This window comes from Prinia subflava, chromosome 5 (assembly GCF_021018805.1).
Source record: "Prinia subflava isolate CZ2003 ecotype Zambia chromosome 5, Cam_Psub_1.2, whole genome shotgun sequence".
Taxonomy (NCBI): domain Eukaryota; kingdom Metazoa; phylum Chordata; class Aves; order Passeriformes; family Cisticolidae; genus Prinia; species Prinia subflava.
Genome location: NC_086251.1, coordinates 11,500,799 through 11,513,650, shown reverse-complemented (window position 1 = coordinate 11,513,650; position 12,852 = coordinate 11,500,799). Strand labels below are relative to the sequence as shown.

Genomic DNA, 12,852 nt, shown 5'->3' with positions numbered 1-12,852 from the left:
CTGACACAGATGTGACATTGGAGCAGGTCCTAAAACAGCATTGATGACTGTGTACCTGTAAGATTAAATCACATCACAAGATGACCTCACTCCTCCCCTACAGCTTCAAACTAGGATTTTGAAAGTATTTATGTACTTACCAGTTTTATGCACATTTTTCCCCACCCTAACCACATTTAGATTAAGAATCCAGAAGTCTGGTGCAGATATGCTTTCCAGTTTGACTCACATTTGCTAAACAAAAGCATTAATGTTCAGTTAGGCAATATTTCTGACCAACATCTTAGAAAGGCAGTGTTGTACTGCAACATCCTGGAGCTCTTCTTTTGAAATGAAAAGTTTTATCTATTGCAACTACCCAACTACACAGTTCTGCATTACCTGAAGAGAATCTTTCCCCAGAAATACCTTTTCTTAGGAAAACTTACTGTTAAATATTTTATGCAAATTGCTTTTAATGTCTTTTTAATACGAAAATTGTTTCAGGTTATCAAATACCACCTCCCACACTGTATTCAGGCCTCTTCTTGCTCTTACTACCACTTAACCAAATTAAGAGCAACTACATTTCAAAATACAGTGTTCACTTGTTGCTGCCAGACGAAAGTTAGAGAGACAATTGAAATTCTGGACGAGTTATGACTGCAATAAATGAATGGAGAAGTATGCAAATTGTGCCTTGGGATGGTTTCTGCCACGATTTCTGAACAAATATTAAAAGAACAATGTGTTGTTGAAAACATAATTACACAGAAGTGTTTCCCTGCTAAAAAAAAGACTTTTTAGTTGCAAAAAAAAAGTTAGGTATTTTTTTTCCTGAGACGTCAGCAAATGTTATTATAGAAAACTAAAACAGAAAGAAAAATGTTTTAAATAGCAATTTATGTGGAACAGCAAATTTTTCTGAGGTAACCACAGCAGAGGAAAGCAAGTATGACTGAAATAGTGTTTAGAGCTGTAATTTCACATTTTTATCTGCAGTGGTATCTGTTTGAATGAAATGAATTGTCAATCAATAAATTAAGCTTTCACAACACTGCAGGCGTTCTTTAACAGTAGTTTAGTCATATAACATATGGAACAGAACATAATGCTCCTGCTCTTCTATCAAAGGTATTAATCACTCTGGTAAGACAGGCTGATTTAAATGTTTGTCACACTACATGATTTGTCAGTACGTGATTTCTTACTTGGGCATGACAAAGTTTTCAGCAAGTGGTCAGTGGCAACTCCTAGCAGAGATAAAAGCAAGTAACTGGGGATTTAATTGCCCTCATCACAGGGTATCTGCTTTAATGAATGACCATTACAATCTCCATGTAATTTTGATCTTCCTACTACTAAAATCGATCAGAAATACTTTCTCTCATTTCTATTTCAGCAGCAGTAATTGTCAATACTTCTCAGACACAGAAAAGCATGTTTTTAACACTTGAGTACTGACCTGCTGCATCATACCTTACTTGTGAGGCCTCCTACAGTCTACCACAGGTGCTAAAGAAGGCAAATTAACATGAAACACTCACATACTATTCCACAAATCATAAGCCTACTAAAATTTGCAGGTTCTACCTGTTATCAGTTGAAAGAACAACAGTTCAAAACAATGCCCCTCTTGGACTGAGAGAACTCAAGCTGACAACCACCAGAGATGTGGAAAGTCCAAGTTTTGCCATCTCTAGAGAAATTGGTAAAATATCACCCTCCCTTCCTCCCAGCTGCAAAATGGCTAGATCAGATCCTTGGGGAAATACAGCCAATGGAGTCATCCACTAAAATCAAATAACTATTCACTTGAAGCAATAGTAGGAGCATTTTATTCCACTTCCACAATCTCTTCTCAAGCCCTGTGGTAGCAGACAGATATGAGACCAGCAATAATATACATGGGGGGGATTATCACAAGCATTTTGTTACATACTGCTCTTCATGCACAAAACAAATATACAGAAGCTCTGAAAAAGCATCCGACCTTTCTTTTTGTATATATATATTTTTTCTAGTTAAAAAAAATACTAGATTCTATTAAATGAAAAAACCTGACACCAGACAATCAGAAAAATCTTCACTAGCAAGGGAAGGCTCTGCATTAGACTTGCAGAGTGCAATCTTCCTGATTTTCTAACCCCCAGAACTTCACTGTAAGACAAAGAATTCAGTCCAAAAGGCTTCCCAGAAATGGCCAACCAGCATCTCTGGAAATTCTTAGCTTTTTGTGTCTTTTAACAGACACTGCTTAAATTACTTGGTCTTACAACCTGCAGCTAATAGAATTCATGTGTCTATCACAAAATGTTGACTTGTTGAGTTTGCAACAATTCACCTTATCATTAGCCGAGGTTTGGTGGCTGGAGAGCATCAGATTTCCCATGTGGAAGAGCAGGTAAGACTGGTGTGTCCCAGGGCAAAACATGGGACTGGAGCTTTCTGCACATGTTTCCCAACTCAACCCAGTATGCCTGGCAAGTAGCCAGGCCTCTGCTCACCCTGTCACCTCTGCCAGGGCATACCCTTCCCTTCCTCTCAGTTGTTGGATCACCCTCTCTGTACCTGCAGCAACAGCAGTATTTCAGTTTGCACCTTGCAGAAGTCAATGGGAACGTGCAGTAGCGTAACCAGAAAAATCTGGTAGTAAGACTGAGGTGGTTTCTACAATTCCAGTAGTTCAGTAAGGCCTGAAAGCCCTGCTGCAACCTAATTCACTCTCAAAACCCCACCAATAATTAATGCAGTATTTCCTTAAAACTTCACTACATTTCCAGTTAAGACCACATTTCTTAAATTAGTTTTTTCTGTCTTTTGCTTAAGTTACTTGGTCTTGTGCCCTGCAGCTAACAGAATTCATGTGTCTACACCAAAATGTTGACTTGCTGAGTCCCACTGCAGCAAGGGCAAACTTATTTAAGTTCTTGGTAATGTGCTTTTTTTCTTGAATTGATACAGGGAAGCCCCAAAATGTCACAATTTACACATTGTTTCAAATAACACACTTGAGCAAAGTGCACAGACAAATTATAAATCATGTTTTTATCTTAATAAATAACTTCATATGTCATAAAAGTAGATGTTAAAAAAACTTGTTTCTAACTCACTGCCCAGTGTCAGAAGTTCAGATGTTTTCATGTTGGCCAAGCTTACTCCTGAGAAATGAAAACTTTTATTTCATATTTTCAAAGATATGAAAATACTGTTGGTGGTGGGTAGGGAAGGCATAAAAACTATGCCTCCTTACTTGATCTCTTTTCCCTCAATGATTTGAGTTATATTTGCTAGTTTCATTGAGGAAAAACAAGCCTATTTTAATTTCAGTAACTTTTCAGACACATTCATTTCCTTGAACTTAAGCTCCTTCTTGGGCCTTCAAATCACTGGGATACAAAAAAAGTTCTTCCAGAGAAAAACTGGCTTTTATTATTTTATTAAAAAGTGATGTCAATATTTCTTTCCTCAGATTTTATTTTCTTCTGCTATCATTTTTCCAAGATACAGAAATGAAGGAGATTTGTATTTTGTTCCTGTTGTCTAAAAACATCTGGATTTTTTTTTAACCCAGGAATGATCAAAAAATAGAATCAATATCTGTGACACATCTAACAATCCTGCTTTCTGGTTTGAAAGAAAATTTATAACTCTGGAATACACAGCAGGTGCAATATTCCATTAGTCATGATTTTTGACAGAGAAATAGAGTTTCACAGATAAATTCAATTTTTCTTACAACTCTAAGGCTAAATTTAGGGTTTGGAAAAGGTGAAGACCTGTGCCAAAAAGCAGATTATATGTGCTGCGTAATTTTAGCCCGTCAACTTCAGTTTTCATCTGTTGACTGTAGGCAGTTTTAAGTCCACTGCTCAGACAAAGATGAACTTCATTCACAACAGTAGAAAAATACCTTACTGTGAACAAACAAGAAACGCAACAGACAACAAAACTTCCATTTCATGGTGACCTGAGGTTAACATGACTGAGCATTTGCTCAGTCAGTGTTAATTTATTTCTACACTTAAGTGAAAGCAGCATTTAGCACTTGCCTTTTAAAAAATGTGGGTCAACCTTTTTTAAATTGCTGCAGAACAATTTCAGTGGGTTTTAGGTTAGAGGAGAGTGGGATTAAAATACTAACACCTCCATCAAGTCCCTAATTTGATACAATAACTTAGGGTTAACAAATGAAAAATTATAACCAAATGTGATCACCTTACAAATTAATAAAAATACCACTACATTCTCAGACAAGAGACTGAAAACATGTAAGTTTATAAAATATTTCAGATAATGAATTGAGAACAAGTGAAGGCAAAACAGACCAATTATTGAAATGAAAATCAAAAGAAGTTACCTACATATTTTGCTTTCATAGGTAACTGCAACCATATGTTGATGCTTATTAAGCACATAATAATTTGTTAGTAGAAATTAACTTTTGAGATGAATTCCAAACACTTGCAGTGAGTTCCTGACAAACTAAGATGTCAGTGTGACAAGCAGAACTGCCACCATGAGCCACAGAAGCTAAAAGTATGCTTTCTTAAACTATGTTTAAATAAAGACAAACTTTTGGGATTTTCAGCTGAGCAGTGGTTGATATACATTTTAGGAACTCTGAGTTGAAAATGACCTGGAAAAGCCAAGACCCCCTCGTTAATAAAAAGCACTTCAAGTCATTAAGTTAAATCATTTCAGTACCTACCAAAATGAAATTGTATCTAAATTATTAATAATGGGAACAGTTTTCTTTCTGCTTGTCATATCAGGCAGACCTGTACAGCCATGAGTGTTTTGTCTTTTATTCTTTCAACAACAGAATGTCTTAAATCCACCATCAAGTCATATCTGTTACATCAGTGTAGGACATGGTCAAGTAATTGAATTACTTTGCTTCTCCACAACCCTCTAAGCAATTTTGCTTATCCTAATCTTAAACAAGAGAAAGACAATCAAGGCCAAAGCCTTGCCATACTGTACCTGCAAAGCACAGTTCATCATTCTCACAATGTAGTCAAACTGCTGATGGTCCAGGATTGCTCGGTTTTCTTTAACATGCTGGCCTAGCTCCTGAGTCAGGCAGTGCCGAGCTGCCTTGCCTTTCAGGGCTCTCAGAGCTGCAGGCAGGGTCTGCAGAGAAGAACACCTCACTTTATGGGAATGAAATTAAATGCCTCTACTCATACTGAACAGCATTCATTTTTTATTAAGAAACTGCAAGTGACAGTAAAGAACAGCTCTGGAAATTAACCATTAGCTTGAATATCAAACTTTCCACATAATGGTTGATTTAGCCTGAGTTACCAAGTACTAAATTTTTCCCTTTTTTTTTCCAAATGCATTAAACAGCATTTCTCACCTACACCTGTAAATAGAAATCCTTTAATATGGACAGGCCTTGAAAGGATGTGAAATGAGAAATGGATTCTTGTGGGTAAAAGCAAGTGCTCTCTGTTCAGTACAGGCCAGGACTGGAGTTTGCTTATCAAGGCCAAGCAGCACATTTTGTGATAAGCAATGAATGACAAATGCATTTAGAAGTGGCACAGCTCTTATAGCAGTGAGGCCACTAGATTGTCATGCAGTTTATCCTAAACCAGGGCCAACAGAATATCAAAGTTTTAAAGATGCAGCAAATGCTACAACAGTGATTATCAGCTGTGGCCTTTTAGCCTGGAGGTAACAGGTAAGTAAGAAAAGGTAGCCTATTTCTTCAGGAAAAAATTACCATATAGAAGCACAAAAACTGCACTGAACTTTCCCAAGTGTTTGGAAGTTGAATGAGGTTAAAAACTACTGCTTGGATGAAAACTCTTTCAAAGAGTTACATACTTCATTATGACTTTTCCCACGAGCATTTTGACACCACAACTCGTAAATCAAGCAAAGCTCATTTTCTGTCTTGACCTACACAGCATCAGAGTTATACAGGTAATACTTCCCTGAGAAATCAAAAAAATTTCTTCAAATAATTTTACAGTTATTTTCATATGGAGAATTAGATTTGATTATAAGTTTGAGTGATTGTTCTACAGTCAATAACTGAAAACTCTATAGACAGAATCTACAAAACCTGGCAACTTCTTAATGAAGAGACAATAAGAATGTCAAGGATAACAACTCACTAGCAAATTTCAGGGAAGACAAGCATGCCAAATATTTATATTCATCTGAGTTATACCAAATTACTGATTTTTAAAACCAGCAAAATAGACTGTGCTGAAAATTTCCAAAGGCATTGGTCGTTAAACACCAAAGCACATATGTATGCCTTTTGTTTACATTCCTTCTAATTAATGCTGCTAGACCAATACACACCGACCTCTTAAAAAATTATGTGGACAGCGCTACTTATAACAGTAATAAATTTTGCAAAAAGGGTTTTCAGTTTACCCATGTAGGATTAGAAACAGGTTTTCAAATCCATTAGTCTCATATTACACACAATATTGCATTTTGATGATTATTGCTTACTTCATTAATTTAAATGACCAAAATAATCCTTAGCATTAGAAACAAGACTTCAAACTGTACTTTGTGATTAGGCCAGTCTCCATTTGCTCATTAACAGAACAGAGAGTAATTTGGAAGAATTAAAAATTCATTTTATTACCTTTTCAGTCTCCAAAAATTTGTTTTCAAAAATGAACGAGATACAGTTTCTAACAACTTCCAGCCTTTGAGCACTGTTGAAAACTGTGCTTCCTTTTTCCATTATGGAAACTAACAAAGAAAAAAAGAATATATATCTGTGAAATGTCTGCAAGAACCACAAAGAATACCACAAATTTCTTTAAAAAAATAGTTACTGTGTCCTCCCTCTTATTCTGTTAAGCAAATGTCATTTGTAGGCAGATAGGAACACAAGACTCCAAAATTCTGGTCTTCCTACACCATCTGAAGAGGAGAGTGCTCTTGAACTGTTGTCTCATACAGGCACAAAGAGAGTAAAACCTCTATCATACTGATGAAACACATAAATAAACACAAATTAATCATAAATGCATGTGTTTGTGTTCTGCAGTGAGCTAGCTACATAGCTTTGCATATTTTTTAGCAGTAGATAACTATTTTTAATTGCCATGACATGAATTCTGCAACATGGAATAAAACCTGGCAAACCTGTTCTCTTATCTAGACTCCAAATTGCTGAGATCTTATTTTCTTACTGCACTGTTTTGGCCTGATTCTCCAAGAAAATTCAGAATGAAAGAACTAACATTGTCTTTTTCTCTCTAATATCAAATAAATAGCATCTAAATTCAGGATATGCCTTTCTAGTAGATAATAATTAGCTACTTATATCCAAGGATTCTGAGACAGTTCAGCAGGGAGAGAAAGCGTGAAAGCTGTACCTCAGGAAAGAAAAAAACAAGAAACCCCCTGCTTTGATACAGAAATTAACTTGTTAAAAAAACACCTTCTTTTGCAACTAGCCTTTTGAAGAAAGACAACAGAACACAACCACATATCCTTTACATTTTCCAAAAGTACCAGATGCAACGATACAGTGAACAGCAAAGGCAAGTGAAGAGAGTTCAACTTCTTCTTGCATAAAACCAAAGAGAAACAGGCCTGGGCAGGCCCCCAAGAGGCCATCTAGTTCACCCTGCTGTCCCTAGACAGGGTCAACTGTGTATGTATATATTTCTCATGTTGGTCTAATATGTTCCCAGTGTTCTGTGATAAGAGAGACTCCATGGCTTCACAAGAAATCCACTCAACTGCCTCACAATCCTCATTTTACCTCATCTTGCTGACAAATAACTACTGTTTTGCAATTAAACCCATTATTTCTTATCATTACAGATTATTCCCCTTCTTTTTCTCACTGTCTCTTGTATAATTGAAGCCTGCTATTATGTGTCCCTTCAGTCTCCTATTTTTCAGTCTAAACAACTCGCCATCTTTCCTCGTGGGTCACATTCTGTGGACCACTGGTCATTCCTGTTGCTTTCTTATGGACTCCCTCCAACAGAACCAAAAATGGAGTGTCCAAAAATGGACACAAACACTCCAGCTGAGGTCTTACTGAGCACAATGAAAAGATTTCTCCATGGGGTTCACTGACTGAGCTCATGTTTATACATCCTTCTAAGATGTTTAGCTTTTTTGCAGTAGCTTGATAAAGTTTGCCCTATGGGGGTAATGTTTGCCCTACGGTTATTAAAGTTTGCAAATTCATTTCTGAAGAACTGCTGCCTAGTCTGCTGATCCAACCTATGCAAGTGCCATACCTTAACAGAAGAAAATCAGTAGAGAAGAACAGAATTCAATGGAGTTCAATATCTAGTTTTTAAAGTTGGATTTGAATTCTGATTCCATCCCTGAAAAGTTTTGCAAGGTCTGCCAACTTCATGTGCAAGTTTTCTAACCATACTGGTTTGTGCCACCATTCACATCGATGAGTAAGACTGTGAGTAATAGAACCTTTTGGCATAAAAATTAAAATGACAGACCTACAATGTCCACATCTGCTCTTTATGTGTGAATACAGGTCTATTTATCTTGAGACAGATGCTATCTCTGCTCTTCACCTTTTTCCAGTAATTTACATGTCTTTCACTGGTATCAAATGAGGAACTCCAATGGTTCAAAGCTTGGTTCAGCCAGTGCTATGGTGACCTATGCTGATATTTAACAAGCCTAGCTGAGTAGACAACATCTAGTTTAATTGTTCAACTCAAAATATAATTCAGATCAAATCCACTTTGTTGTTAGCAGTTACACCCTTCACTCTCTGGATGTTTGACTTCTTAGTTAAGGGAGATAAAAAAGGGCTTTTAAAGTTGCTAAGGCAAACACTGGAGTCTACACACTGGAGTTTGTTATGATCATTAAAAATACAATATTAACATGAAATTGGGAGCAACATATTGCAGTCATGCTAATCATTCATGAGAAGCAGGTAGGAGAGGGAAAAAATTAACATACCCACAGGCGGACCTGCTGGAACCACACACTTCTTGTCCCCGCGGGTGGCAGGGGGGGCACCCTGGCTCCTGGCCAGCCCTTCCTGCAGGAGCTCCTGCACCCGGCCCTCGTTGATCTGAGGGAAAGGCAGGATGTGAACCCGCAAGTGAGAGCCCTCAGTGGGCCGCGGCACCTTCTGGAATGCTATGTGGGGATTGGGATTCTCCTGCAGGTCAAAAGAAAAAGGTCACACACAAAGTGAATCATGCAGTGTTACCATCTGTCTCATCTAATTTTACTGTTGTTTGGAGAATCTACCATATCCAAAAGATTAAAATGTCAAATATCTAATTGCATATGACTAATAAAATGTTTCATATTCATATCACCTGTGACTCATTAACCTTAATATTTCCAAATATCTTAAAGGTTTTTATAAAATTATTTTTGTCAATGTGCAAAATTCAAAAGAAGAGCAAAAGAAAATCTCTGCTTAACTTAGGCTGATTTTATGCAAATTAATGAGTATTAAGGACTTGAATCCTGTCACTAGTGTGACAGTCAAGCCCTTCATTAGAGAGACTATCTACCACCATGCATACAATCACACCGAACATTTCCAGAGGTGCAGTAATCAAACAAAATGAGGTATTTTCATCTCTTCATTCTGGAGTTACTATTAATCACATCTGAATTTACTGCTGTCCAATTTGACTCTACGCTGTTACTCATTACTGGCTACATACCACTGCCAAAGAGTGCTATCCATCAATGAGGTTTCTCTTGTAAATGCACAATAAGTTTGGAAGAAAACTTATAAACGGGAGCTTAATACTGTTGTTTACAGGAGCAAAAAGCAACAAGGAGATCAAATGCATCAACTTGAGGAACAACAGTCAAAACAGAACAGTTGCTTAGCCACCTGCATTCTCTGTAAAAGAAAATTTAATGGAACAAGCCAAAAATCCAGGGGTATGAGAGTAGCAGATGCCAGGGGAAGCAAGGGAGAGAAAGGGAACACAGTCTCGGGAGGGAGTAACAGAGGACAGAAAACGCCAGAAAAGGAAAGTTCCAAAATTCATTTCAGTGAGAGATTCAGAAGAAATACACAGGAAAAGTTACTTTTATCTTGGACATCACAAATCTAATGCCAGATGTACATGACATTAGGCTAATTAAAGGTCTAATGCCTTGGATTTTCCACCTGTACCAGCAAGACTCATGCAAACATCTCTCCCTAATAGACTTTGTCTATCTCTCCCTTGTATCTAAACTGTCATAGCTACAATGTTATTATTATTAAAACTGTGAAACAAGATGTCAAAATACATCACGCAGTCTGTTTAAAATCAGGCAGCTCTAGGCACAGCTTAAGCAGTATTACTCATCACCTATATTCAAAGTCAGCTGCATACACAGCTTCTAGAATTCTGACTTCTCAATGCACAAAATCATCAACTCAGTGAATATCAGTGTGTGTTCCTGTGAAGTCACTGAGTTAGTGGTAGTGAAGGAGCAGGTCAATCACAATGGTATAAATAAATCTCATCATCAGAAAAGTAACATGAAACACAAAAGAAACGTCCAAACACCCCAGAACTTAGCAGCATTTGGTAGTTCTTTTGGTTTTTTTTCTAGAATTGTAGATGTAAACCACAGTTTTGGGAAAGTGAGATGTAGAAAAGAAAGGGTGACAAAGGTGTCAGCTGATGGTGTAATAGATAATGCTCTGTGGAGTCTGAATAACCACAGAAGTGTGAGGGGGAGGGAGATCATTTTATTCCAAAAAAGCCCACAAATCTCAAAGCAAACAAAAAATCTAAAACCCACCACCAAAAAAAAAAAAAAATCCCAGAACTAGCTAATGGAATGGTAAGACACTTTCTAAAAACACTATGTAAAATAAACATGATATGAAGGCAAAAATTAAACTGGAAATAGAGTTGTAGAAAACCTAAAGAGTACAAGAAACAGGCTGTAAAAAATGAAATTATTTGCTTGCTGAGCATGCAAACCAGGGTGACTGGGTTAAACAGTAGGAAAGAGCTGCAGAAAGTGCCACACATTATGCCAAAGTGCATGTATTATTTTCATATGGAAAACCACTGAGAGGCAAGAAAAGAGGTGTATTTAGCATGGATAGGTTTCAGCAGAGAAAATAGCAAATAGAAATTGACCTTACGTGAATACACACTAAAAACAGATAAGTAGTTGTAGCTATATCTAAATCAAGATTAGCATTAATAAATCAATAGTATCATATTGAATTTCCTTTGCATGTACAAATGTAATGACCTCCAAAGTTCCAAAGTCTTTTGCCATAATGTAGATGATGACTACCACCAGCAGTAACTTCCATTTCCTGGACACTGAATCAATCTGAGAAATTAGAATTCTCAATGTTACCATCTCAACTCTGTAGATGCAGCAGGTACAGTCAACTTACATTTTTGAAGAGCTGTTCTGCAAGTTCTCTAACATGCTTTATCATTTTTGGTGGATTGCCCTCTTCAGCTTTAATTCTTTCGACTTCAAAGGCCACCAACTTTTTTAAGAAGAAAGAATAAAAATGTTGATAATTCAACTAAAAAAAATTATTTCCTATTTAAGTTATGAAATGTTAATCTTAAATTGAAACCAGGGAAAGAAAGCTGAACACTGAAAAATGTGTGATGTCATGTTGCTCTAGAAGATGAGACATTTTCAGTTTCATATGCAGCATTTCTCACCAGACAGTAAAGTCCTACTTACCTAAACCAGTCCTTTCACATTTCTATACCTCAATACAAATTTCTCCTAGGTACTACTACTACAACAACACAGAATTACTATCACATTCTATTTTTACTCTACATCCAGCTCAAAGCCAATACAGTAAAAACTATGGCATTGCTTTTTAAAGTGATTTTTTCCCCCCTCTCAGTCTGTACTGTTGGATATGTACTGAAAGTAATATTTCTCTATGAGGTTGTTAACATTTCAGAGAACATAATTAAATTATTGAAAATAATTCTGTACTAGCACATGCAATGTATTATGAAGTTACAGATCTGACAATAGGAACAGCATTACCAAAGTTTATACAACTATTTAACCTCATACATATGAGGGGGCATAATTTTTTGGAAGTAAGCTAGAAATATCTCCTTAGCAGAAAGTAAGAGCTGAGATGATTAGTATAAACTTGATATAATAAACAGTGGGCATTCAGAAGCATATTAGCAGTTTTTTCCATGCTGAAATATCACAGTAAGTTACTTGGGAATACAAAAACACCTTTCACCTCATCGAAAAGATCACAGGTTCTGAAGGGAGGACCCCTCTCTGACACAAAGCCAGCAAATGCCATTCCATTGAGGACTTTGGTTAGAAAGTCATTCTCAATTAAGCCTCGCTGGCCCAAGAAGGCTGCCTGTAAGGAAGACAGAAAAAAATGCACCTTTTAAAATCAGCACTAAAAACTAAAATTACACGCAACTGTTATGCTCTAGATAAACATTTTCACCAGTCTATCAGCTTATACTAGTAAGTGGTACTTTCTAATTAAATTTTTTACTATACATAGTATCTTTTTATACCTAATTCAGAACTGGAAATTTGATGCACACATTTTTTGTATCTCACAGGTAATAAAAGAAAACTAGTACCTTCAAGCAGTGTGTTATTACATACAGAAGTTTTCTGCAAAAAATAAATATTTCTGTAAAAAATAAAATTCCACAGTGATTCCTCAAATGTTTATTTGTATTACATTTCAAAGTTAACTTTGTTGTATATTTCCGTCCTGTCCCTGCAATTAGTCCCACTAAAACACACTGATACTGTGCTATGCCAAAATGATGTGCTTATCACATGTAGATAATTTCATTTACATTTTTAAACTTTACCACTTGTTCAAAAGGCAGGCTTTTTTTTTTACAGTGGGAGTAACACGGCACAAAGGAATACCACAAA

The 12,852-nt window shown here is 36.5% G+C and overlaps 1 protein-coding gene across 6 annotated transcripts in view; it reads right to left on the bottom strand.

Moving 5' to 3' along the window:
* SBF2 (SET binding factor 2) overlaps window positions 1–12,852 on the bottom strand; it is a 239,568-nt gene that overhangs the window by 86,496 nt on the left and 140,220 nt on the right. For all 6 annotated transcript variants that reach the window (XM_063398004.1, XM_063398006.1, XM_063398008.1 and 3 more), the window contains exons 12-16: window positions 12,182–12,310; window positions 11,345–11,443; window positions 8,920–9,124; window positions 6,599–6,708; window positions 4,966–5,115 (exon numbers count right to left, since the gene is read on the bottom strand). In XM_063398004.1, the coding sequence (XP_063254074.1) occupies window positions 4,966–5,115; window positions 6,599–6,708; window positions 8,920–9,124; window positions 11,345–11,443; window positions 12,182–12,310 (693 nt within the window). The remainder of the gene's footprint in view (window positions 1–4,965; window positions 5,116–6,598; window positions 6,709–8,919; window positions 9,125–11,344; window positions 11,444–12,181; window positions 12,311–12,852) is intronic.